At 44.4% G+C, this 21,868-nt stretch overlaps 1 protein-coding gene across 2 annotated transcripts in view; it reads left to right on the top strand.

The window, feature by feature from the left end:
* dgkza (diacylglycerol kinase, zeta a) overlaps positions 1-21,868 on the top strand; it is a 147,402-nt gene that overhangs the window by 11,670 nt on the left and 113,864 nt on the right. Inside the window, exon 1 of one of the 2 annotated variants that reach the window (XM_066700620.1) lies at positions 18,124-18,860. The exons of the other annotated variant lie outside the window; for it this stretch is intronic. Within the exon in view, the coding sequence (XP_066556717.1) occupies positions 18,667-18,860 (194 nt within the window). The 5' untranslated portion in view covers positions 18,124-18,666. Of the gene's footprint in view, positions 1-18,123; positions 18,861-21,868 lie in introns of those variants that run through there. 2 annotated transcript variants of the gene reach the window in all.

Genomic DNA, 21,868 nt, shown 5'->3' with positions numbered 1-21,868 from the left:
GAGTTGAACTGGGTGGAGTGGCAGTCATGTGACCTGTGTGCTGGCGATCGAGTGCATAAGTGCTTTACATTGCTTTTGCATTTTTTACCCAGAGTGAACAGTGAAATGTCCTGATACCTTCACATCACATCACATATCTCAGGCCTCCGCTGTGGTACTGGTACACGTTTACTCAACACTGTATTTTAAAAGCATCTTCTAAGAGAGGACCATGTTTTACAGTACTTACTGGAAAGCGTTTAAACTTGACTAGGCCTAACGTTTCCATTCGTCTATATCCAGATGGTTTTGACTGAAACACCTGCATAAGATGTGCAGGTGTGTGTGTATATATATATATATATATATATATATATATATATATATATATATATATATATATATATATTGCATTTCTTCTATCTACGCTTATAGCGATTGTTACATGTAAACACTAGGACAGTTTACGTATATATATATATATATATAAATTTAAAACACTTATCAAATATAAGACCAGATTTTCTACCACAAAGGCTTTTGATAAAGGGATGTGTTACATATTTAACTTTGAAGGGTCTTGCTGAAGCAGTTGGCTCCAAAGCCGCTCCGAAAGTCTTTTTAATCCAGTCTGAATTTACTGTTGCTTTTGTGTTGCTAAAATGACTATTGTGTGCCGAGTGAGCACTACACAAATAGATTGAATAAAAGGTTATTTCTTCGTCATCATTATTATAATTAGTAGTAGTAGTGGTTGAGTGAGTTTTGAAGCTGTCCCCCAGTAGAGCTCCCACCCAACTCTGCCCCCAGGCCCCCAGCCCGGCTCGGCAGAGAGAGTCCATCTTCTCTGTCAGGTGCTGCTTCCCCGTATTCACCGAGGTGACAAAATGTTGCGCACAACGCAGTCCGTTTGTAATGTAAATGAGAATGTGATGCCGAGTACTCCGACATGTCACCGCTGAATGCACATGCAAATAAAGCGGAATATTAAAGCGCTACACGGGGACAGCAGGCTGATGAAGTGTCAATGTGTTAATGAACCCGGGCTGAGAGGAAACCCGACTCACGGTGGATTTTGATGTTTTCAGAAATGGTCCAAAGCAGATATGAAAATTCCTTGTATAACCAATAATCATATAATATTTTATTCAGAACACGTTTTCACAATAAAGAGCCCAAATACTGTAGATAAAAGATCCATTATTGTCACTTTGCATGGGCACATCATCACAGCACATATTTTAAATATATATATATATATTTCTGTGAGTGCTGACAGCAAAGAAGCAAATAGAAAAAATATGAACCTTCCATCTGCTCTTAGAAATAATTTTGATGTCTAAAAATGTAGTTACTTTATCAACTGACTACAAAGAAGGGTCCCTAACAGTACAGTAATCTCTGCACTGGATCGTTTTCACATCTTATTACCTCAATGGATTTTTAATGTCATTATCGATTTAGTAGTGAGTGAAAGCACATGAATATTGGTATGAGCTTCAACCTGTTCCCTCCCCCCCTCCGTCACCTCCATATATTTTCTTCCAATTGTAGTTCACTTGCTGTCTCCATGCAGTTAATGTACCTTTGGAGTTGTGAACTAGTCTCCCATCTGTCTCCCTGAAAAGACACTTCAGTTTCATATCACAGTGAAATGGGAATAGTGGGTCAGTTCTTGTTTGCAGGGACAGAAGACAAGCCTTTATTTAATACCCAAGTCCCAAAGGCCGCAAGAAAGATTTACAATGAGGTTTTGCATCTGATTGTTTGCCTCCAGTTCCCTTGTCTTGCTGTTGGGCGTTCCTTGCTAAAAGCCAGATGCTGTTTTGTGCTCAAGCTCAGAAAACTAAGAAGCTGATGACGTCACCTCAATAACCCCGTAGAATCGATCAATTTGCTTTGATGTCTTTTTTAAATTGTGCGATTTTCCTGTAAAAGACGGACACTTGTTATGTTCTGTATAATCAACGGTGTCTTGTTTTAAACTCTCTTAAATTTGTATAATTCTGCTCAGTGTTAAATGGCAATAATTTAAAGATCCCCGGATTAAAGTTTTTAAAGATAGGGGGTATTGTCATGTTGGCTCGCTTCACCCTTTGCGGATAAACTGCGAGACGGGACGGGCTACATATCTCGAGGGCCGAGGGAGCGGCGGACGAGATGGTGAAAGTTACGAGAATTTGCAAAATGGCAGATGTTGTGAATGAGAGGGCTGACGCAGACCCTGCTATTTATCTATCATTAAATGAAAATAAACACAGACTTGGAAATCGGGAGCCCTAATGAGACGACTGCTCCCTAATGAATGTTCACTTACTGGTGATGGCAAATAAACTCCATCTGTTCTGAACAAATCCGGGGCTTCTGTCACAAACACTGTGCCTGCCGGGCCAAAATCAAAGTGAGTCATGAATCGGGATCCCACTCTGAGAACATAACCTGTGAAACATGACCACTGCAGGGGAACCGGACAGTCAGAGCGGTGGGTTCAAAGGACACCGTGCTGACCGAAAAGACTAATATTTTGCGCAGACTTCCTTCAAAAGAATTGTCTAGCGTTGTGCTGATTTCTGCAACTTTTAAAATCCACCTGTTTGACTTTCAGATCCACGTGTCTTCCCGGCTGCTAACTTCATTTTCAGTTTCTTGGATTGATTTAATGGTGATATAGATAGTTTTCCCTGACAAAAACATTGCAGTAAGTTGATCCATTCTGCACTCAATCCAAAACCATTACATCTAAAGTCTGTATTGGTCATTTAAGAGCTTTTGTTACGTTTGAGTGTCTCTGAAAGCCATGTATTTGAATTTCACGATGAACATCTTCTGTTCTGATTGCAATGAGAATGGACCCAGCTTGGAGCACACACACCTCTTCTGGTTTAAATAAAGTAATTAAAAGCTTAATTGTGCAACCATTGTAAGCAATGTTCAGATTAATCACAATGATGCTGTTTGCCTAAAAATTAAAACAAATCCAGAATATGATGATGTGCTTTTCTTTATTTAAAAATGAATCATACATCAGACATTTTCTAACACACACACACACACACACACCATCAATTTTAGGGTGGGCGTAGAAAAGTACGTACTTAGGAAATGATTTGTTAAAAATTGCCCTTTGCCTCCATTCTTTTTTTTTTTTCTTTTTTTTTTGGTGGTGCGATGTGTAACAGCTCTAGTTTGTCTCATCATTATGGATCGGTTTAAGAATTGATGGCATGGGTCAGCTGGACTGAACGATGGGTGACTGAACAACACTGAAATGGTCTTTCGTTTCCTCAAACTTCAGTCTTCCTCCAAACCGGTCCTGGAGGGCCCCCTGCCCTGCTGGTGTTTGTTCCAACCGAGCTCTTAATTACATAATCTAGCCTTATATTGCATTTTTAATTCAATTAAGAATTCAATTAAGCAATTAAGAGCTCAGTTGGAACAAAAACCAGCTGGAAAATCATCCAGATCTGGGCTTCGTGGCTGCTGTGATCTTTCTGGGTTATTCCCAATTCCTGTACCAACTCGTTGAGTTAATACTTGTGAAGTCCAGACCTGCTGGAGTCAGTATGCCAGTGAAGGAAAAACTGCTGTTTATAATTTAAGATGTTCAGTACTTACTTTATTTGATGCAACTGGTCAGTTTAATGAGAGAAGGAGGATGATTTCCTCCCGAAGGTAGAAACCCATTAAAGTTTATTTGTCAACACCTGTGGTCTGACTCGCCCTTGTGGGAGGGGATTCTTCTCTAGCTGAGGTGGGGCTGAAACCTCTCTGTCTTCTCCTCGCCGTCCTGGAGAAACCGTCATGGGAACATAATTAAAATCTGAATCACGACTCCCGAGACAAGTGCTTTAATTAATACGGCATGATTCACATGGAGGCCAGGCAAGAAGAAAAGGAGCATCATTAGAAAAAGGAAGGCGAGAAGAAAGAAGATGATGCAATGAAATATGCTCACCTTCACAGGCTCGTATTGATAAATGAGCAGAAATCATCAGGCTGTTACGTCCCAAATGGACCCAAAGCCTTTTGAAAACCTGACGAATGCGGCTCGGAGTCGTGTGGGCCTGAGATCTAATGGGGAGAAAAACAACCCTGATAGATCTGTCTCTTTTTGTAAGTGTTGGATACAAAATACAGAAACATCACATCAAAGCAAAGGCCGGAGATGTTTCTTTCTACCATAATCATCACTCTGCACTGGAGACAGTAATTGCGACAGAACATCATAATATCAAATGATTCTTCTTATTAAACTTCAGAAATGTCACTATTTTAAACACATGTTTTCGGAGATGTTCCACTGCCTTTTAAATAGAGTTGCTTCTTAAATTTCATTAAAAACCCCATAGCATGTTGACGGTTAAATCCGAAATCCGTCCTTGGCAATCGCTCTGTATATTTTGTTTATTAACCAACTGTTCCATTGTACTTTCAAGTGCCGACAGATTGCCTGCGACTATAAATCGGGACTTGTTTTTTTATGTGTGTGTTTGTTTTTTGCAATCTGCTTGTTTGGCTGCCAAGCAGTCCAGTTAAACTCTGACCCTGTGGAGACTGAATTTCCAGTGACTCTCCTGAATTGAACAAATGCAATGGCTCTCTGCAGTTATCAGTCGACGGGGGATCTGGCCTGTAATAAATAACCAGCTCTTTCGTTGCTTTCGGCTGCCCTTTGCCCCGCTGAAGCAGCAAACCTCTGTCAGGTCCTCAGATCCACGGGTTTTGTTGGTGGATGCGATCCTAATCTATGCTAAAGTTTGAACAGAATTTATTGTGCTTGTGATGCTGTGATTCATGAGAGTGTGTCATAAGGTCTCCCATCTCCAGCATAATAAGGGAGAGGATGGTGTTTTCAGTCTAGAACTTAAAATAAGAAAGGTATCTGCGCATTTCCTTGGGAACTGTGCTTTAATATCAGCCGCTTTGATGATGAACCCTCCCGTGCACCGTGACTGTGCCGATGTCTTCATCCAACTCCGTCGCAGTCTAATTAGGTGATGCTGTCTTCTTGTGAGGGCCATGCATTATGCAATTCAGTCTGTGCGTGTCTTTGTAGGGTACATCAATATTTTTATTTGATTTTTGAAGTTTTAGTTTGACGGCATGTTTGATTTCTGGGACAGGAGCGATGTGGTTTCTGTTAATGCTGTGTTCCATGTCATCATAACGATGCGATCTAGTGCCAGGCTTTTTGGGACGTAGCTTGTATGTGTTAGTCATCGTACGCGGCTGTCTTTGAGATATCTGTGCGTGCCAAATGGGGACTCGGAGTATGCAGATCTATTACACAGCGTTTACTTATTTATTTACCGTCCCACAGGCAATCCAGAGAGAGACATTAGTTGGTAGCAGATACACTGCAATGTTAGCTAGTACAGTATCTGGGGTGGCTTTTTGTTGGATTGTTTGTATGTGACTGTCATGTACCTGACTTCACCTACACAACCTGCAACACGGCACCAGCCCAGTCAACCCTCTCTGAAGTGGTTCACAATGCAGCAGTTCATCCAAACCATCGCAGACTGCGGACCGTTAGAGCGTCCGTTTAAGGTGAACGACTGCAGCACCTGTTTTGTATGCTTTGTTGATATGCACGGCTAAAATCCATTTATTTTTAGAAATACCTGGAAAAAAGAAAAGACCGGAGCACCTGCCAAACGAGAGACTCGAGCCCTTGACTGATTTGGGAAGATCATCTCGTGTGTGCCATTAGTAGAGACCATTTCACATTTTCCTCTAGTCTCCTTCTAATGCATTTTCAAGCACCTCCAAAGCTTTTTACATAAGACATGATTGGCAGAATCAAGTAGTGATGGCTTTAGGCAATTACTGTGCTTGGCAGCAGCCCACTCACCGCCGGCTCCAATTCCAACTTCAGCGCTGCTTTCATTTCGATGTTTTTGAAGGTGGATAGTTGAGCGCGGTGCAATCGTGCTTCCCTCTGACTGCCAGACCCCAAAATGAAAGGAAGGGGTACTTTTGTATTGATCATTTTTGCGAGAGACGAGCAATAATCTTCCTCTTCACTCTGAAAATTGTACCCCAGTATATATGTGTGTATGTTTGTATATGTTATATAAGCTGTTTGTCAGGAGCTGAAATGCCAAATCAGGCCGTATAAACAGGAAGGGAATCCTATCCAAATTCACTGTGAAGCTCCATCTTACACCTCTCCTCACAGTCCACTTCCAGGAATACAAAATGAGATAATTTTCATGCTTTTCTCCGGTCCAAAAGGTAATGCTGTGTCATTGCACTTTTATTAATTATTAGAGCACATTGCTGACCTCACAAAAGTGTTGGGGTGCCAGAACACACTGTTTATTGCCTCGGTGAGGGGTTGGCTCTGCAAAGTCTTTTGTGCACAGACAGGTCCCTGATTTGTATCATGAATACAAAGTGGCAGCCGAGATCATTTCGCTGTTCTCAATCCCCCTCCCTGCAATCGGAGCTGGGGTAATCTACAGGGAAATGCATGGCTACATACATCCAACACGAGAGGATATTGTATAGGAGCTTTTTAATATTATTTATGAGCAGTTTCTGAGTGTTCGTGTGTGTGTATCTATATGTATAACATCTCACACAGTGACTTTTCAGATGGCTCATCTTTGAAAGGAAATTTTGTTACTCTGTTCGCACTGAAGTCGTGCAATAGTGCGTTTAGCTGTAGGTGTGGTGAAGCATGTTGCATGTACTGCACATCTGGAGATTAACACGCAGCTGGCCTTGCAAGACAAGTCAGTCAAAAACCTCCCGGTGTCAGTCTTGTGCTCGGAGAGTTAAAAGAAAAAAAATACACAGAAACAGAAAGAAAAACAAAAACAGACACGCAGAAAATAAGCGCAGAGTGATGATTTATTCATAGGGGACTGTGCAGCGAGGATGTTAACATGGAAAACAGTGCTACTGCTGTGCTGCCACTTCACCAGAGTCCCTGAAGAGAGCGGTTTTCTTATATTATTTGAGAAAGAAATCGTCGTTTTTTGTACGTTGTATACTGTGTACTATGTTCCCTGCCACTGGTTGCGACATTTCAATTATTACATTATTATTAAAGAACGCTGGGCAAAATGGCCGCCGGGCCTGGGACCACCGCGGCCGGCCCAAATGGCGGGTGAGTAGAGGTGGGCGGGCCTGGTGATGCCCAGGGTCCACAGGAACATTATTTTGGGATTTAACCTAAGTATGTTGCAACAAACTCCATGGGAGATACGTCCTTCACGGTACATCGTGAGATAACGGGCTTTGGTTTGTTCTAAAGCAGCTTTTTCTGTACTGAAGTGGGGATGCCATATTTAATCTTAAAGTTGCATCTCTCTCTCTTTCTTTCTTTATCTCATAGCAAATCACTAATGCTGTCCTTCTGTAGACTTTAAAACAATGTGGACTTCAATACTTTTTATTTTTCTCATTGCACTGCTCAGCTGGGGCGCTGGGCATTTCTAGTTTTCCTTCTGAATCTGATATTAGACTCTATTAGATGCGTATTCCCAAACCTACAGTGAATTATTCATTTGTACTTGATGCATGTATCTATCTACAAGTCCTTGTTGATGTCATCCACCCTGTATGTTCGTAATATGGACAGGGGACAGTGTCGGAGCACTTCCCAGACACAAACTCAGTGTCTGCCTCTCTCCATTTGATTTGATAACCTTGATCCCAGCTGGTCTATTTGCAGAAGCCATTTCCTCGACAGCAAATTAAAAATGGGAGTAACTGGCGAGGTAATTGATTTTAACTCTAACGATATTCTGGAAGAGGACTCTTCAGACAGAGCCGTGGGAGCTGTAATCCTCTCGGGAAAGTCGCGCTGTCGAATAGGGTCAGTGGTAGGATGAGTAATTCAAGATTTGTTTTTTAATTTTCATCTTATTTATCTTATTAAACGTTTTATTTTACATTGACTGCCTGCGTGTCAAATCGAATCAATCTGTATTTTTTTTAAGTGCTTTTCACAATCATTGCTCTGAGGATGTTTTACAAGGACAACAAGACAGAAGTTACTAGATAAGGAAAATCAAACGATAAAAGCAGTTAATAATCATACAATAATAAATAAGAAGAATTAGAATAATAATGCAAATATCCGAATAAATTGATATATAAAATGTTTTTATCTTTCTGCTTTTTGAGGTTTAGGAGGTTTGCTCTGGAGATACTTTTTACTGAACTGAGATTTTGTGAATTTGGGATCCTGGCTGATGAATCCAGTCTCTCCTCCACAGATGCAGTTAATCTGTTGATCTGTTAATCAGCACTGTAGTCCTGCACTGTGACTCCCTCTAGTGGAGAACAGACCTACACATTGTGAAAGACGGATGTTAAAGACTTTAAAGATGAAGTCATGCAGTCTTGTATTTAATATTTAAGAGGAACATAAGAAAGTGTCCAATCGAGAGGAGGCCATTCGCCCCATCGTGCTCGTTTGGTGTCCATTAATAACTAAGTGATCAAGGATCCTATCCAGTCTGTTTTTGAATGTTCCCAAATTGTCTCTTCAGCCACATCGCTGGGGAGTTTGTTCAGATTGTGACGCCTCTCTGTGTGAAGAAGTGTCTCCTGTTTTCTGTCTTGAATGCCTTGAAGCCCAATTTCCATTTGTGTCCCCGGGTGCGTGTGTCCCTGCTGATCTGGAAAAGCTGCTCTGATCTATCATGCTCTATTGAGCGTCTGTCTTAAAGATGGCAGATGTGTGTTTATCAAGAGGAGCCGGGTAGAGGACGGCACACGCAGGAGCGGACGGAGATCGAGCGCATCGTGAGCCGTACTACTCACCTGGCGATATCAAAGCATCGAAACCTGTGCTGTGGTTGCGCCTAACCGACCGTGAAAGCCCCGCGGCTGTGACGGACTCTGCCACACAGCTGCCAGCGCCAGCCCCATACTGAGCCAGTTCTACAGCAGGCAAATCGTGGCGTGGGCCCATTTCCATCAGGGGAAGAACGGTTTATTTTCGGCGCTGTGTAACTCAGTCCTCTCCCCACAGCACGGAGCCCCCTGGCTCTCAAAACTCCCGCCACATCCCCCTCAGCCATCAGAGTTCGCGTTTCACGGTCTTACTCCTCGATGGTAATTATAGTTTCCACAAACAGCATGAAGTGCCAGTGAGTCCTCGGCCGCGGGGAACACCATGAAGCCGATCTTCTGTTCTCCTTTCCAGCGACAGAGGAGATGGAAATTGATGCAGAAATTCACCTCTGTCGGTTCCCACACTGAAGAAAACACAACGAAAAACAGAAATAAAGGAGTTTTGTGTTGATATGTTATCAGACTTTTTATTTTATTTTTATGAAACACTCCATTTCCACATTATAGTGATAACTGGGAAAAACTGTGTATCTGAAAACACCGATGTAAAATATCAATCTGTAAACAAGCGAAGCAGGAAGGCAAGGAATGCAACACGCGTTTTTCACAGAATACTGTACGTGACGCAGTACCAGAAGAGCAGTAGTGATGTTTTCATCTGGATATGGACCTCACTTAGAACCCGAGCCCTTGATTACAGAATAGACCCCTCTTCGGACAACAACGGCGATGATATGATATCCCGGGGCAGATTCCCTGCAACACCCATCCCTGACAGACACGTCCCACACCCCCCGCTGCGTCGCAACGCGTACGGGTTTTTTCATTTTTAATTTCTCTAGAAGTTTACAGAAGACCCCTTTACGCCCCCCCGGTGAAGGACATACAGAAGCTCTTCCCTGTGGGATCAAACGTCATATCTGTAACTAATCAATCAATTAATTCATTGTTTTGCCGCCAAATTCTATATTTCTCTTTTCAGAGAATGTAGACACAGTCAATAAATTAAAATTATTCCTGTGATCAGATTTAATATCCAGCACTAAATGTGTTAGTAGGTATAGTGTTGCCTAATTGCCTTTAGTAATCGTTTCCGATATCCCGGAAGGAATGACATGCCTGTTTCTGTCATCCTCCAGTATTTGGTGATTTTTAAAGTGTTAAAAGTTGCTTGTATGATAGATTTGAACTCAAAAATTGACATACATGTTACATTTACACAAATTGCATCGTGTAAAGATGCATAAACCCATGATTTTAGGAACCACACTAGTTCCCCTTGAAGCGCCCACCTCTGCATTGTGTTTAGATTTGATGAGAACGGAACAATAGATTGAAAACGAATAGCGACGGTCCCAGTGAAAATGCGTCCTGCGTCTCCTGTCCTGTGGGGTCAGACGCTCACAACGACGGCAGCGTCTCGCCCTGTCAATGCCATGGAGAGTTCAATGACCGATGAGTCTTTTGACATCCTTCTTTATTTAAAAGTGTTCAAAGTTGCTTATATAAACCACACACCTAACCTATTCATTTTTACTAGCATGTGAAGACACATAACCCCATAATTTTCGGAACCGTGCTAGTTCCCCTTTAAACCCGTGTAGCACTGGGCAACAGAGACATTTATCTAATAAAAACATTGCCTTGTTGTGCGTTCACACTGCCGTCTAATATCCAGGGCTTAAAATGTTGTCACTGCACTTCCTATGTGTGTCCCTCCCTCACAGCGCTGTGTTATCAAGTACGTAAATTAGGCTGACTATGAAGTTTGCAAGATAAAACAGATCTGAAAACGAAGCGGAGTTCTTGTGTCAACACACTGCTGTTAAGAAGAAAATGACAAACGGGCAGCTCACGATGTACTTGGACTTCTATAGAAGACCTGTTTGGTTGTCATTCTTGGTTCTTATTCTTCATAAACGATAGAAACAATCCCCACTTCAACACTGGAGGGAAAAGGCCTAACTGAGGCAGAGCGGACCTCATCTGAAGCTATCGACGCCGTCCACTGGTCCACGTGACACGCCTACTCCTGTTTCGTGTCGCACTATATGGTCTGTTACTTTGTAGTTATTTTAAACACGCACAGAGAAGCACAAAGTGCAAGACGCACAGTCACATCTCCAGAACGCAAATGAAGAAATAAATGAAGATGATAAATAAAATCACCCGTTCCCTAAAGTGGTGCTTTTACTGTCACTTCTGCAGTGGCGAGATTGCAGAGCCTGTCCGCGTGGCGATTATCCCCTATCGTTCGGCCCCAGAAAGAATCCATTGATGTTGGAGTGGGTTTCCGAGTCCCGCTGGAGGCTCCTTCCATGAGATCGGCCTCCCTGAGCATGTGATGGCAAAGCGTGTGGGGCCGATTTGACACCGCAGCCCGAGAGCCCAGGCACCCGGCGGCACATTTGCATGAAGATAGTGTTCGGAAGCTGATTCAAAAACCGCCGGGGTAAATATAGGTGGAGGTGGGCCGATTCTGAAGTTTTCTTTCTGGTTTTTTGTTCCGCTTTGTTTATATACTCTCACCCCCACCCCACCCCCCACCACCACCGCCTCCTCTCTCTCGGTTTGGTCTATTTCAACAGACGAGTAGGTTTTCAGCCGCCGTGTCATGTCAAAAACGATGAGGAAGTCATAAAAGAGGAACAGTGAAGAAACGGGGGAGGGGGGGAAAGAGAGAGAGAGATCGAGAGAGAGAGAGAGAGAGAACTCGACAATCATAAGAGTTATTGGCGGATGTAAAGGAGCAGGAGACCTCGAGAGTCTGCCGGTGTGTTGGTGCGGGGCTGTGGTTGACTCGGTGAGCGATGCCCAGAGCCGCGGGCTGACCTGGGGTGCTGTGACGCGTGTCGACTCAGAAACAGATGTGGAGGCATCGGAAGAAATGGATCGTGCCTCCGACCCCGCCGGCCGCCCTGAACTGCAGGTACCTCCGTCTCTGTCCATGACGTGGTGTCTGCCGTGACCCGAGTGTGTCGCATTGTGTGTGTGAGGCAGACAGCTGGCTCAATGAGTTTGTTCGTTTCTGTTCTGCAATGGATGCAGTTGACACTTGACAACTTTAAAATGTGTCAACTGTTTTGGGACATTTGTGTATTTCACAACACAGAGGGATCTGTTCACTGTAATACAGAATTCTGTATCGGAAAGAGTTATCGACGAAAGATCCCACAAGTGAATTAAAACTATATACCTGTGCATATACGGACAGTGTCCTTTGTAAATGGAGTCTGTAGGGTCAACGTTTCTGAGGACACTCCCAGTCCACTCCGGGACAGCAAAAGGGCTCTGGAATACCGCTGGGATATTAGTTTTCAGACTTCTAAACACTTTCATGAGAGAATTGTTCTGCTTTTCCACCCGATGTCCATTAGAAAGCTGTCTCCAACCACAGCCCAGTTCAAGGTAAAGTCACTGCAGTAAAGGTGTCAATCGGATCAGACTGGCAGCAGCTCTCGCTCGATGAGCCTCTCCCACAGGTTCGTTCCTCACTCTCCTCTCGCAGTGGCAAAGGAAGATGTGTGCAACTGTGGGACGTAAAAGAACCGAGAAATGAGTCGAGAAGGGGGGGTACTTCTCGTTTCCTGTAGATCAGACTGTTCCGTGTGGTCAGTGACACTTGCTTGGCCTGTTGTGTCTTGTGTGGTGGTGTTGTTTATAGCTTGGTGGTTTACTGTGTGCTTCATGTTTATCTGTGAGAATTGAGGTTGGTGTGTTGAAACCACCCTGGAGATTATTTAAGAAAAGTCTTGTTTATGCTGATGCTTTCAAATTGCGTAGTTTGTGTCGGCTGTCTTTGAAAGGGCTCTGAATTTAAGTCCTGTTTTTGTGCGCAAATCCAGTGAGTGATGCCCAGGTAAAATGATCCAAACGTCACCTGTCGACCGTGGCCAGCCTCAGTTGCCCCAGAAGGGTAACCGATGCTTCCACTCTTTATTAGTTTCCACAGAACACACTGTTTGGTAAGTTTGATAAGTTCAGTAGAATCCCTTCTTTATGCAAATGTGCTGTTTTGGGATTCGCGGTGGACAGTTAATTTCTGTCGGCAGCCACAAGAGGGAGCCCTGAGCTTTTCATGTGTCTATTTCTCTTCTTGTGAAGCACTGCTGTCAACGAGAGATGGATGGATGTAGTTTTATCTGAGCTGCTGAGCGCTTTATTGCTCTTTATTAGCCAGCTCAGAGCCAGCTGTACTACTTAACACTTTAATAATAATAATAATAATATGAAACAGGCAGTGGGTCACTATAAATACCTTTCAGTCATATGCATTTCTTTCTCTCTCCTTTCTCCTTTCTGTGTATTCACAAGTGGCAGGAGAGATTCTATGCAACAAACTGGGACTGTGAGAAATGAATTGAGTTTTGGCGGGGGAAGACCAAGCAAAGTTTTCTGCCCTGTCATAAGATCCATTATCGACGCATTGTCTCAAGTGTGTGGGAGAACTGTTACTTAAGGACGTCTTTATCCCCAGAGTGTTCGTATTCGTCCAGCAGCCCGTGTCTTCCAGTGAAAGCCTGGTTGAGCTTGAATGATGTCGCTCTGCTTGGATTATATATATCAGTCACTGTGCGGAATAAGTGAAACGTGCATTCATATCGAGGAAGGCTTTTTAGAAAATATGCTGGTTTTGAAGCACAGTTGTCATTACAGATGTGTGCAGAGGTGGACAGTGTATGAGTGTGTGTGTTTAATATACTTCCCCCCCCCCTCCCCCATCACTGATATTATCTGCAGTGTGCAGCCGTTTCAACAGTTTGTGTTAGCTGTGTCAGAGAGTAAAGGGGTTGTTCTTGTCGGTTTGCCTTTTACATTCTCTGTTGGAGAAACAGAAATCCACCTTTTAAAACGTGATTCCCAGGCTCTGGGCCCGCGGACAGAGAGATGCACGTCAAGCGATGCGAGGATTAGGGAGGATTATAGTGAGTGAGTCATGAACAGGGCTGTGCGGTACGGTCTCAGCATTGAAATGGTTTTGTAGCAGAAGAATTCACCTGGGCTTCGCTGTTGTGTGCGGATAAACTGCTAACGCGCCTCAAAACAACCTGCCTTTTTGTTTATTTCGCCTTATTCACAGTCATTGTGCTTTCTTATTTGAACTCTCCAGTCCTTGTCGTCTCTAACTGGTCTTCTCGGTAATCCAGTGGAACTTCCAGAGCTGGGCTTCATGCCAGTGGGACTGAACTACTGGCAGCAGGAACCTCTTCACATTGGCTCGGTGTTATAGATGTTTGCAGGAGCACCTTTGTTTGTTTATGCATCTCATTAGGTATTGACTTATACAATCCACTTTGATGCACCCTCGACACAATGCGCTCCGTCTCCTGTTAACAAGGTGAAGGAAATTAAGGGTTTTACTGCAGTTAATACAAGAATAGCAGGAAGTGGGTAGTGGTTTGTGGGCAAACTGTAATTGTATGCCGGTTCATTTTTGACATCATTTCCTTGCCGGTGACAATTCAGGTCTGAAAAGCGAGAACAGGACTCCGAAACAGGCTCCCTCGCTGTTCCACATTACTTTCTGGAGGTGTCTGTGAAGAGCCTGGAGAGAGAGAGAGAGAGAGAGAGGAACCACGTGGCTCTGAAACATGAGCTGGGCTGTTACTCCACGGCTGTTAAACCCTGGGGGAGGGAGGCATGTTTCAGTAACACAACCACAGTTATGTAACGCAAAAAGTTTAGGTGGCCCGCTGTAGTAGCAGTCGTAAAGATGATAATCATGATAGGAATAAGACTAACAGTATCCGGAGACACATCAATTAAATGCGATGTGTCTTTGTTGTAAAGGAAATAAAAGATTCATGATTTCCTTGGCAAACTCATTGCTAAAGGATTGAGACAGTGGGCAGTGATTTCCAGGTATAGCAGGAGGGGCAGCTCGTGCAATGTTGTCCTCTCAAAGTGCACTAAAAATAGCTGCCTGTGAGTTAGCTGTCCGCAGCCTGTGTCGAATCCCTATCAGGCGACCCCTCCCCCGATCCTTCACAGCTCCCTGTCTGAGGCAGTCAATGACGCCCGGCCCCAGTCACTCCACAGGTCCCGACCCCAGCTGTAACCGGCACTGCGTCCTCTTCCTCCCCCCTCTGAATGTTTCATCACATGCCCCGTCATTCACGACACCTCGGTGACTTTCCACCGTGAAGCCCTGAAGACAGGAGGGAGCAGGAAACACACGCCCTGAGCACGTGTGCCCGGCTCACTGTCCCTGACCGGCCTGACCGGGGGCGGTGGTGAAGCGCCGGTTTCCCCTCTTGCTCTCGGGAAAGCCTTGGAGTGAACCGCACCCTTCGAATTCCTCCGCCGCGGTGAGCGTGTGGCTTAATGCACGGCCCGTTAATGCCTCTTTCGCTCGCAGGGCTCTTACAGTCCAAGTCGCAGCTTGTCTGTCGTTATCTTTCCAGTTCCCACGCAGCCGAAAAGCACAGAAAGTGAAAAGGAGAATCTGACCCACACCTCGACTTGTGTTCAAAAGCACTACAACCGGAGATTTTAAGGAATTGCATTTATAAATGTCTTGAATGTGCCTCTCACACGACATCTTCACTCCGCACAACACATTAACAAACCCGTGGACAGAGGGGTCTGTTTATTGATCTCTAATTCGATACACTGATGAATAAAACTCCCAGGAACCCAAACCCTGGTTGATGACTGTGTTTGCGGTGGGTCTTTAAAGCCTGTAACGGTACTGTGTGTTCATTTATTAAGTGATTTATTTAGTTTGAGCCAGATTATTCCCTCTAGTCCTTGAAGGAAGGAACTCTGTGCATCTTCCTCCTTTACATATGATTATTAATAAGGATCTGAAGATTTGTCAAGTGTTTCAGGCTGATAACACCTCTCTGACCTCGGCGTTCGCTATCTCTGCTGGTAAGATGCACCATAACAGTCAGGGAGGGAGAGATAAAACAGACTGCGCGGCTTGATCATCGCATTTCCCCTCTAAGGTTGGACAGATGAAAAATTACGTCGTGGCGGAGGAGCAGATGGGCTTGTTTGAATTTTCACGGCCCCCTGAGGAGCTGCCTGTTTAAAGGGGTCTCTATCAGGGGCTGCCAAGGGCTCAGCGCAGCTCTAACTCATCCCCAGCCGTCGCGAGGGGGCGGACGCCTCGTTAAATGCATTTGATTAGCCCCTAGTGTCATTTGATGGCTTTAAATGACTGTTTCATTTTCAGGGCGTGTTTTTAAACCGCGCTGCTGACCGTGCTTCCAGGATCCCCCCCCGCAGTTTTATTAAAAAGAATAAACAATAATTATAAAAACAATACAAAGAAACATCAATGAACCTAAGAACATAAGAGAGTTGACAATCGAGAGGAGGCCATTCGCCCCATCGTGCTCGTTTGGTGTCCATTAATAACTAAGTGATCAAGGATCCTATCCAGTCTGTTTTTGAATGTTCCCAAATTGTCTCTTCAGCCACATCGCTGGGGAGTTTGTTCAGATTGTGACGCCTCTCTGTGTGAAGAAGTGTCTCCTGTTTTCTGTCTTGAATGCCTTGAAGCCCAATTTCCATTTGTGTCCCGGGTGCGTGTGTCCCTGCTGATCTGGAAAAGCTCCTCTGGTTTGATGTGCTCGATGCCTTTCATGATTTTGAAGACTTGAATCAAGTCCCCACGTAGTCTGGATTCGTAGAATGGATTTGTGCTACTAGATCTCAAAGATTGTTTTGTGTGTGTGTGTGTGTGTGTGATCGCAGTATAAAATATTGAATAACAGTCATCATGAATTGTTTGCTTCTTCCTCTCTGTGGTGGTTTTGATATTATTAGCGATGCCCTGGCAGTGTGAGGGCTTTTACTCTTCTGAGGAGGCTGTTGCAGTCAGGGAAGACGCACTGACGAGCTTTTGCTGAATCTTTGCCCGAAGAGCCATCTGTCAGAAGGCAGTGAGATAAGGAGGAGGAACCTGGTTAGCGGAAAAGAGACTGAAATAATTTCAAGACCAGACACGAATACAAATGGCAAGCTGTGAGACTTGCTCTCCAGACAACGGTCATGTTCGGGGCTCTGTCGAAAAGGCAGATATAGAAATGAGATTTGCATGACTATTTTTACTCTCTGGTGGTTGGCCGTCTGTGAGATGTTGTCATGTTGTCGTGTGGGCTTCTCACCCCATTTTTGTTTTGGCGTGTGTTTCCATGTGTGGGAGTGTTTTTAACCCCAACACGTTTTCTGAAACGCAACTTCAGGCACAGGAAATTCTTGCGCTTGAGCAGCAAGTCGAGATAACGACCTGCTAGCAGAACTGAAGCCTAGTTTTCTCCCTGTTTTGCATGCACACAGACGGTTGTGAGTGTGCAACATATTCACACATTCCCACTCAAGTGCTTATAAGCTTCAAGGCAGACGAGCACTCAACCAACACTTTCAGTCAAAGAACTGATCTGTTACCATACAGGTGACCGAGAGGACATGCTGGTTGTGGATGTTTTGAGTATATTTTGTGAGTTCATCTGAAAGTGCACAGAGAAGCCCTTTGCAGGTCTGAATGCATGCTACTCCAAAGAACCGCAACATATTTTCATGTCTTTTTGGGGGACTGAGAAGACCTGGATTTGTGACACGCTGTGACCTCACTGTTTGTTATACTTTTGTCTCGTGGCAGATTCCTTCTATTTAAATGCAGTTATAGAATGAAATGAGCTCATATAAGATCAGTCTCTGCTTGTTTATACCTTTTGTCATCATCGGTGGAGATGCCCCATGCAGCAGGTTGCTCCAGTGCTAAACTGATAATACAGAGAGAGTTTCAGGTGACATTCAAAGCTCAGGCCAAAGACACATTAATTGTTGAAGGATGTCCGACACATGGCACTGGAATCCAAAACTTTGCCACCAAAAAAAATAAAAAATCTTCCTACAGGGAATTCGATTCTCTGCAAAAGCAAAACCTTCTCCGCGTCGGTGCGTCCAGATTCAGGGAAGAACTGCATATTACAGTTGAGATGATCCATTCTCCCCGATCAGCAGTATTTACAGTCCAGCCATTAGTTTATGCAATTCCCCCATCCAGGTAATTACACAGCACAGACTCTCACACAAAGAAGTGCCTGCAATAACACGCCTGTTTCCCTCCTGGCGTTGGAGAAGATCAAGTGAACTCGACTCCTGGGCTGAGCGTGGATTCCCCGGCCATTTGCATTTGCCATTAATCACCAGGAGATGGCAACCTGTCCGCTTTCTGCACGAGCTCAATCTGCCTGAGAGAGAGACAGCGCCACATGCAGAAAAGGCAGATTTTCAGACACCTATGCCTGGGTCCTGTGGGTGCTACATCTCTGTTTGACACTTCCTGGATTGTTACAAATCCCATAGAAAGGCAGCCAGTAGCATGAGGACGGTGGCATTGCGGCAGGGGCAAGACCGACCGGGAAGGAAAGCAGGGAGCAGATAAAGCGAGCTACAGGAGGGAGGATCTGCAGCAGGCATGGCTTTCTCAGCCCTGACAGCTCTGGCAGCGGGGGAAATGCATGGAGGAGTTTAGTTTGAATATCCAGCACTGAACTTCCTGGTGGTGGAGAGGATTAGGACGGGAATGCAGGATACTTGGGTGAAATACCTCTCCCTGTGGTGGAGGGGGGACTGTGTGTCTGTGCTTCTGGGAGCAGGCTTGTGTTGAGATGAGGTATACACTTTTGAATTCTTTTCTTTCTTTTTTTGACCTTTTCTTTTCATGTTTCTTATTCTGGCTCCTGATGCTTTGTTGCTGTTAATGGAGCAGCCACTCCTTGTATGTGTTTTCTCTCGGTGGATCTGCGTAGAACAGTGAGAACCTTTCAGATGAGGACTTTATGAACACTCTGGCTATTTATAGGGGAGACAAACAACAACAGTTGTAAAAAATACAGTTTAAATATATAATAAACAATGGAAGAGCAGCAGCAGGAGCCGGGGGCCAAATCGAACCCTGAGCTGCTCAGGGACGTGGAGGATGCGGTCACCTCCACCTCCGCCTCCTCCTCCAACTCGGACCTGCCCTCCTTCGCCGAGGGGGAGCGGGCGGCCATCACGCGGCGCCACAGCAGCCGGACCTTCACTGGACTCAAGCTCTTTGGACGGAGGTGAGTGACAGGCGGTTGGACCCGGCCGAGATGCCCACTTGTGCCTTGACCGGTATGGGTCATAAATGTAGAGTTCGGGCCCGGACCGACCTGGTCTGCGCATCCGTTGCGTAACCGTCAGGGATTTTGTTAATTTTTGTATTTGAATTGTTCACACCTTGGAACTGAGTGTTAAAAAGTCACTTGAAGGCGCTGACAGAACAGTCAAAAGTGCACTTGATGTAATAGACGGGCTGTTGAATAACGTTAATAAAAAGTGTTGTGTCTGAATGATAGCTGCTTGCTTGTTACCAGGGGATTGCACCGTTGCTACACAACTTTCATGCGCGCTGCTGTGAAAAAGGCTCGACACTGGAGAGAGACACGCCCAAGAAGTCCGTTACACACGTCGCTAAAACACGCAAAAGTTACTTTTTCAGGCGTTCTTCACGATTTTTTTCCTGTCGGTTTAAAATTCTTAATTCAGTGGCTAAACGACTCCTACTGAAAAATGTAGAGAGTTGTAATGCAAATCACCAGGGGAAAAAAATATATATATCAAGTTCAGTTGCATTAAGAAACTGTGAGAGCGTTATTCCATTATGAGTGGAACCGTTTGACACCCTCAGGAAAATCTGAGCCCTCTGAACAGTCAGCGACAGAATTGAATGAAATGTCCCTGTTGTCTTTGCTTTTGGTTCATGAGCCTTGTGTGTCACCGACTCGAGGTTAATCGTGGCAGACGGGAGATGAGCCCGAATCCCAGCTTTCTGAGCAACATGTGTGGTGATGCTCGGAGGGGCTGTATTGGCCGGCAGTAGTGACTGACACAGTGACTTATCCGAGTTGTGAATACAGACTCTCCCAGATGCGTGTATTTCTGTTTGGCAAAGAAATGTGACTCCAAACCACTATAACCTCATCATTACATGGTGTCTCATTCACCTGCTAGTACCCCACTAGCTATACTTTAATCCGGCAACACCAGATAATAATCGGACACATCCAGCCCCGCTGATTTATTGCACAAAACGCAAATCAAAAATATTTTGGTTCAATGGTTTCTCTTCACGCAAAGCCGATACAGGAAGTATCTATCATAGTGTCTTACAGCCAGGGGTGAAAAAATTGTGAATTTCAAAGCAATCAATTAAAAAAGATGTTCTATTTCTGCGTGTGATGCGTAATACCCGAAGGTCTCGAGCCTGGTGGGACTGTACTTAGATGTGAGAGGTTCACATAATAGAGGAATGTAGCTTTCTCACTGAAGGTTATTTTTAAGCCTCATTAAACTTTTTTTTTTCCATCTTACTTTGCTTAAAACCTTCAAAGTATACGGGGTGGTTGGGGGGGAGATTTCCCAAGGAACAAAAGATGATCATATGTGGAGAATAAAACCCTTCTCCTATAGCAATGCCAGCCCCATGGTTAGTAAAAGTAACTTCTCTGCATCTCCTCGTCCGATTGTTGATATTTTGATACAGTTTGAACAGCTATCGATTAAACACTTAAACATTCGATACAGGGGTCAGATTTCTTTAATCTCTTTCCTTGAGTACACAGACCGCTGGGAACTGGGAAGAGGTATTAAAGATAATGACGGAGAAGGTTTTAACCACAGCAGGATGCCGGGCTTCTGGTACCTGTCAGGTGATACAAGAGAACCATCAACTAGTCTTTAGACAGGTGGTCTTTTTTGGGGGAGTTGAAATCATCCATAGCTTTCTCCCTACAAATCAGTTTGTCATCGCAGTTTTAGACGTAGGGTTTTCTAAAGGACACCCTTGTCTCCCATTCCTCCGTTTGCTCTGACTTCTGACTCCCATTACTGGTTCTCATTGCTCGCCCTTGCGTACTGCTGGGTCGTACAGTTGCATGTGTTCAGAACGGTCCCCTGGTTCCTCGCTCAGCATCTCTGAAGATGTTGTGATTGTGGATGAACCCCACAGGGAGTCACAGCTCCCGGTGACTTAAATGACTGGTTTATATTCTGTCAGCAGTTACAGAATTTTCATCTTTTGAAAGTAAATCTGTTGACATAGGGATTTGATCTACATAAGACAATGCATCTTTGTATCTTTGCATAGGTGTAACCCTATTTTTCCCCTCCTCTCTGTTAAACATGATTGAATACAATTATTATAAGTACTTCTCATACCACTGTCAGTTTAAGCACTACAATTGGAGGATTTGTGTGTTTCAGTCCATCTTTGGAAAGTAACACATTCATAGTAAGTTCAAGAAACTTTTGGTTGTGCAGCATAGAAAACAGTTGGTCTCGGTGAAGCGTGTTGAAAGCGAAACAGTGATGCTGCTTGAAAGCCCCTCTGTGTAACGTGGCTGAGTGGAGTCAACTCACTGAGGGCTCAAATCCCGAACTGGAGATTTCAGTGGGAGAAGAAGGCCGGGCAATTAATGACCATTTTTCTTTCCCATCTCCAGAAAACTTAATTACAGGGGAGCTCGTTATATGTTCTGTCCGTGCTGTAGGCGTGTGGCAGCTTTATGTGTGTCTTAGGTTAAGGTTTCGAAGCTCAGCCAGTTCTGTCGACCAGACAGCGGCTGGATGGATATTAATATCCCTTCTTTCTGTTCAGCACGGACCTGCAGCTATGATTTTAAATGTATTTATTTTTATCAAGGAGTTGAATTTTACCTCAATATTATGTGCATCCGCCTCACTCGTGGTTATTGTCTGTGTGTGCAGACTGTGTGCGCAATCTACTCTAAAAATAAACTGAGCTTCTTTCTTTAATAACATGAACCAAACCTGGGGTGGTCTTTAGAAACGGCAGAGTAGCCCCCCTGCACGTCTGTTATTTATTCCTTTATTTACAGGCATATCAATTACACTGCAGTCATGGGGCTGAACCCACATCCTGCATCAATGTTGAGAGATCATTTGCCCAGTTTGAGTAGGTTTTTGTTTTGTTTTTGTTGTTTGTGATGAATAGCTCCGGCGCCGGGAAGGATGCGTGTGGCATTCGATCGTGAGGTTTGTGTGCAGGGTGAGGGTCCGGCCCAGGCAG

This window comes from Amia ocellicauda, chromosome 4, assembly GCF_036373705.1.
Source record: "Amia ocellicauda isolate fAmiCal2 chromosome 4, fAmiCal2.hap1, whole genome shotgun sequence".
Classification (NCBI taxonomy): Eukaryota; Metazoa; Chordata; class Actinopteri; order Amiiformes; family Amiidae; genus Amia; species Amia ocellicauda.
Note: the sequence above shows the minus strand (reverse complement) of the source record. Positions and strands in the feature narration are given on the sequence as shown.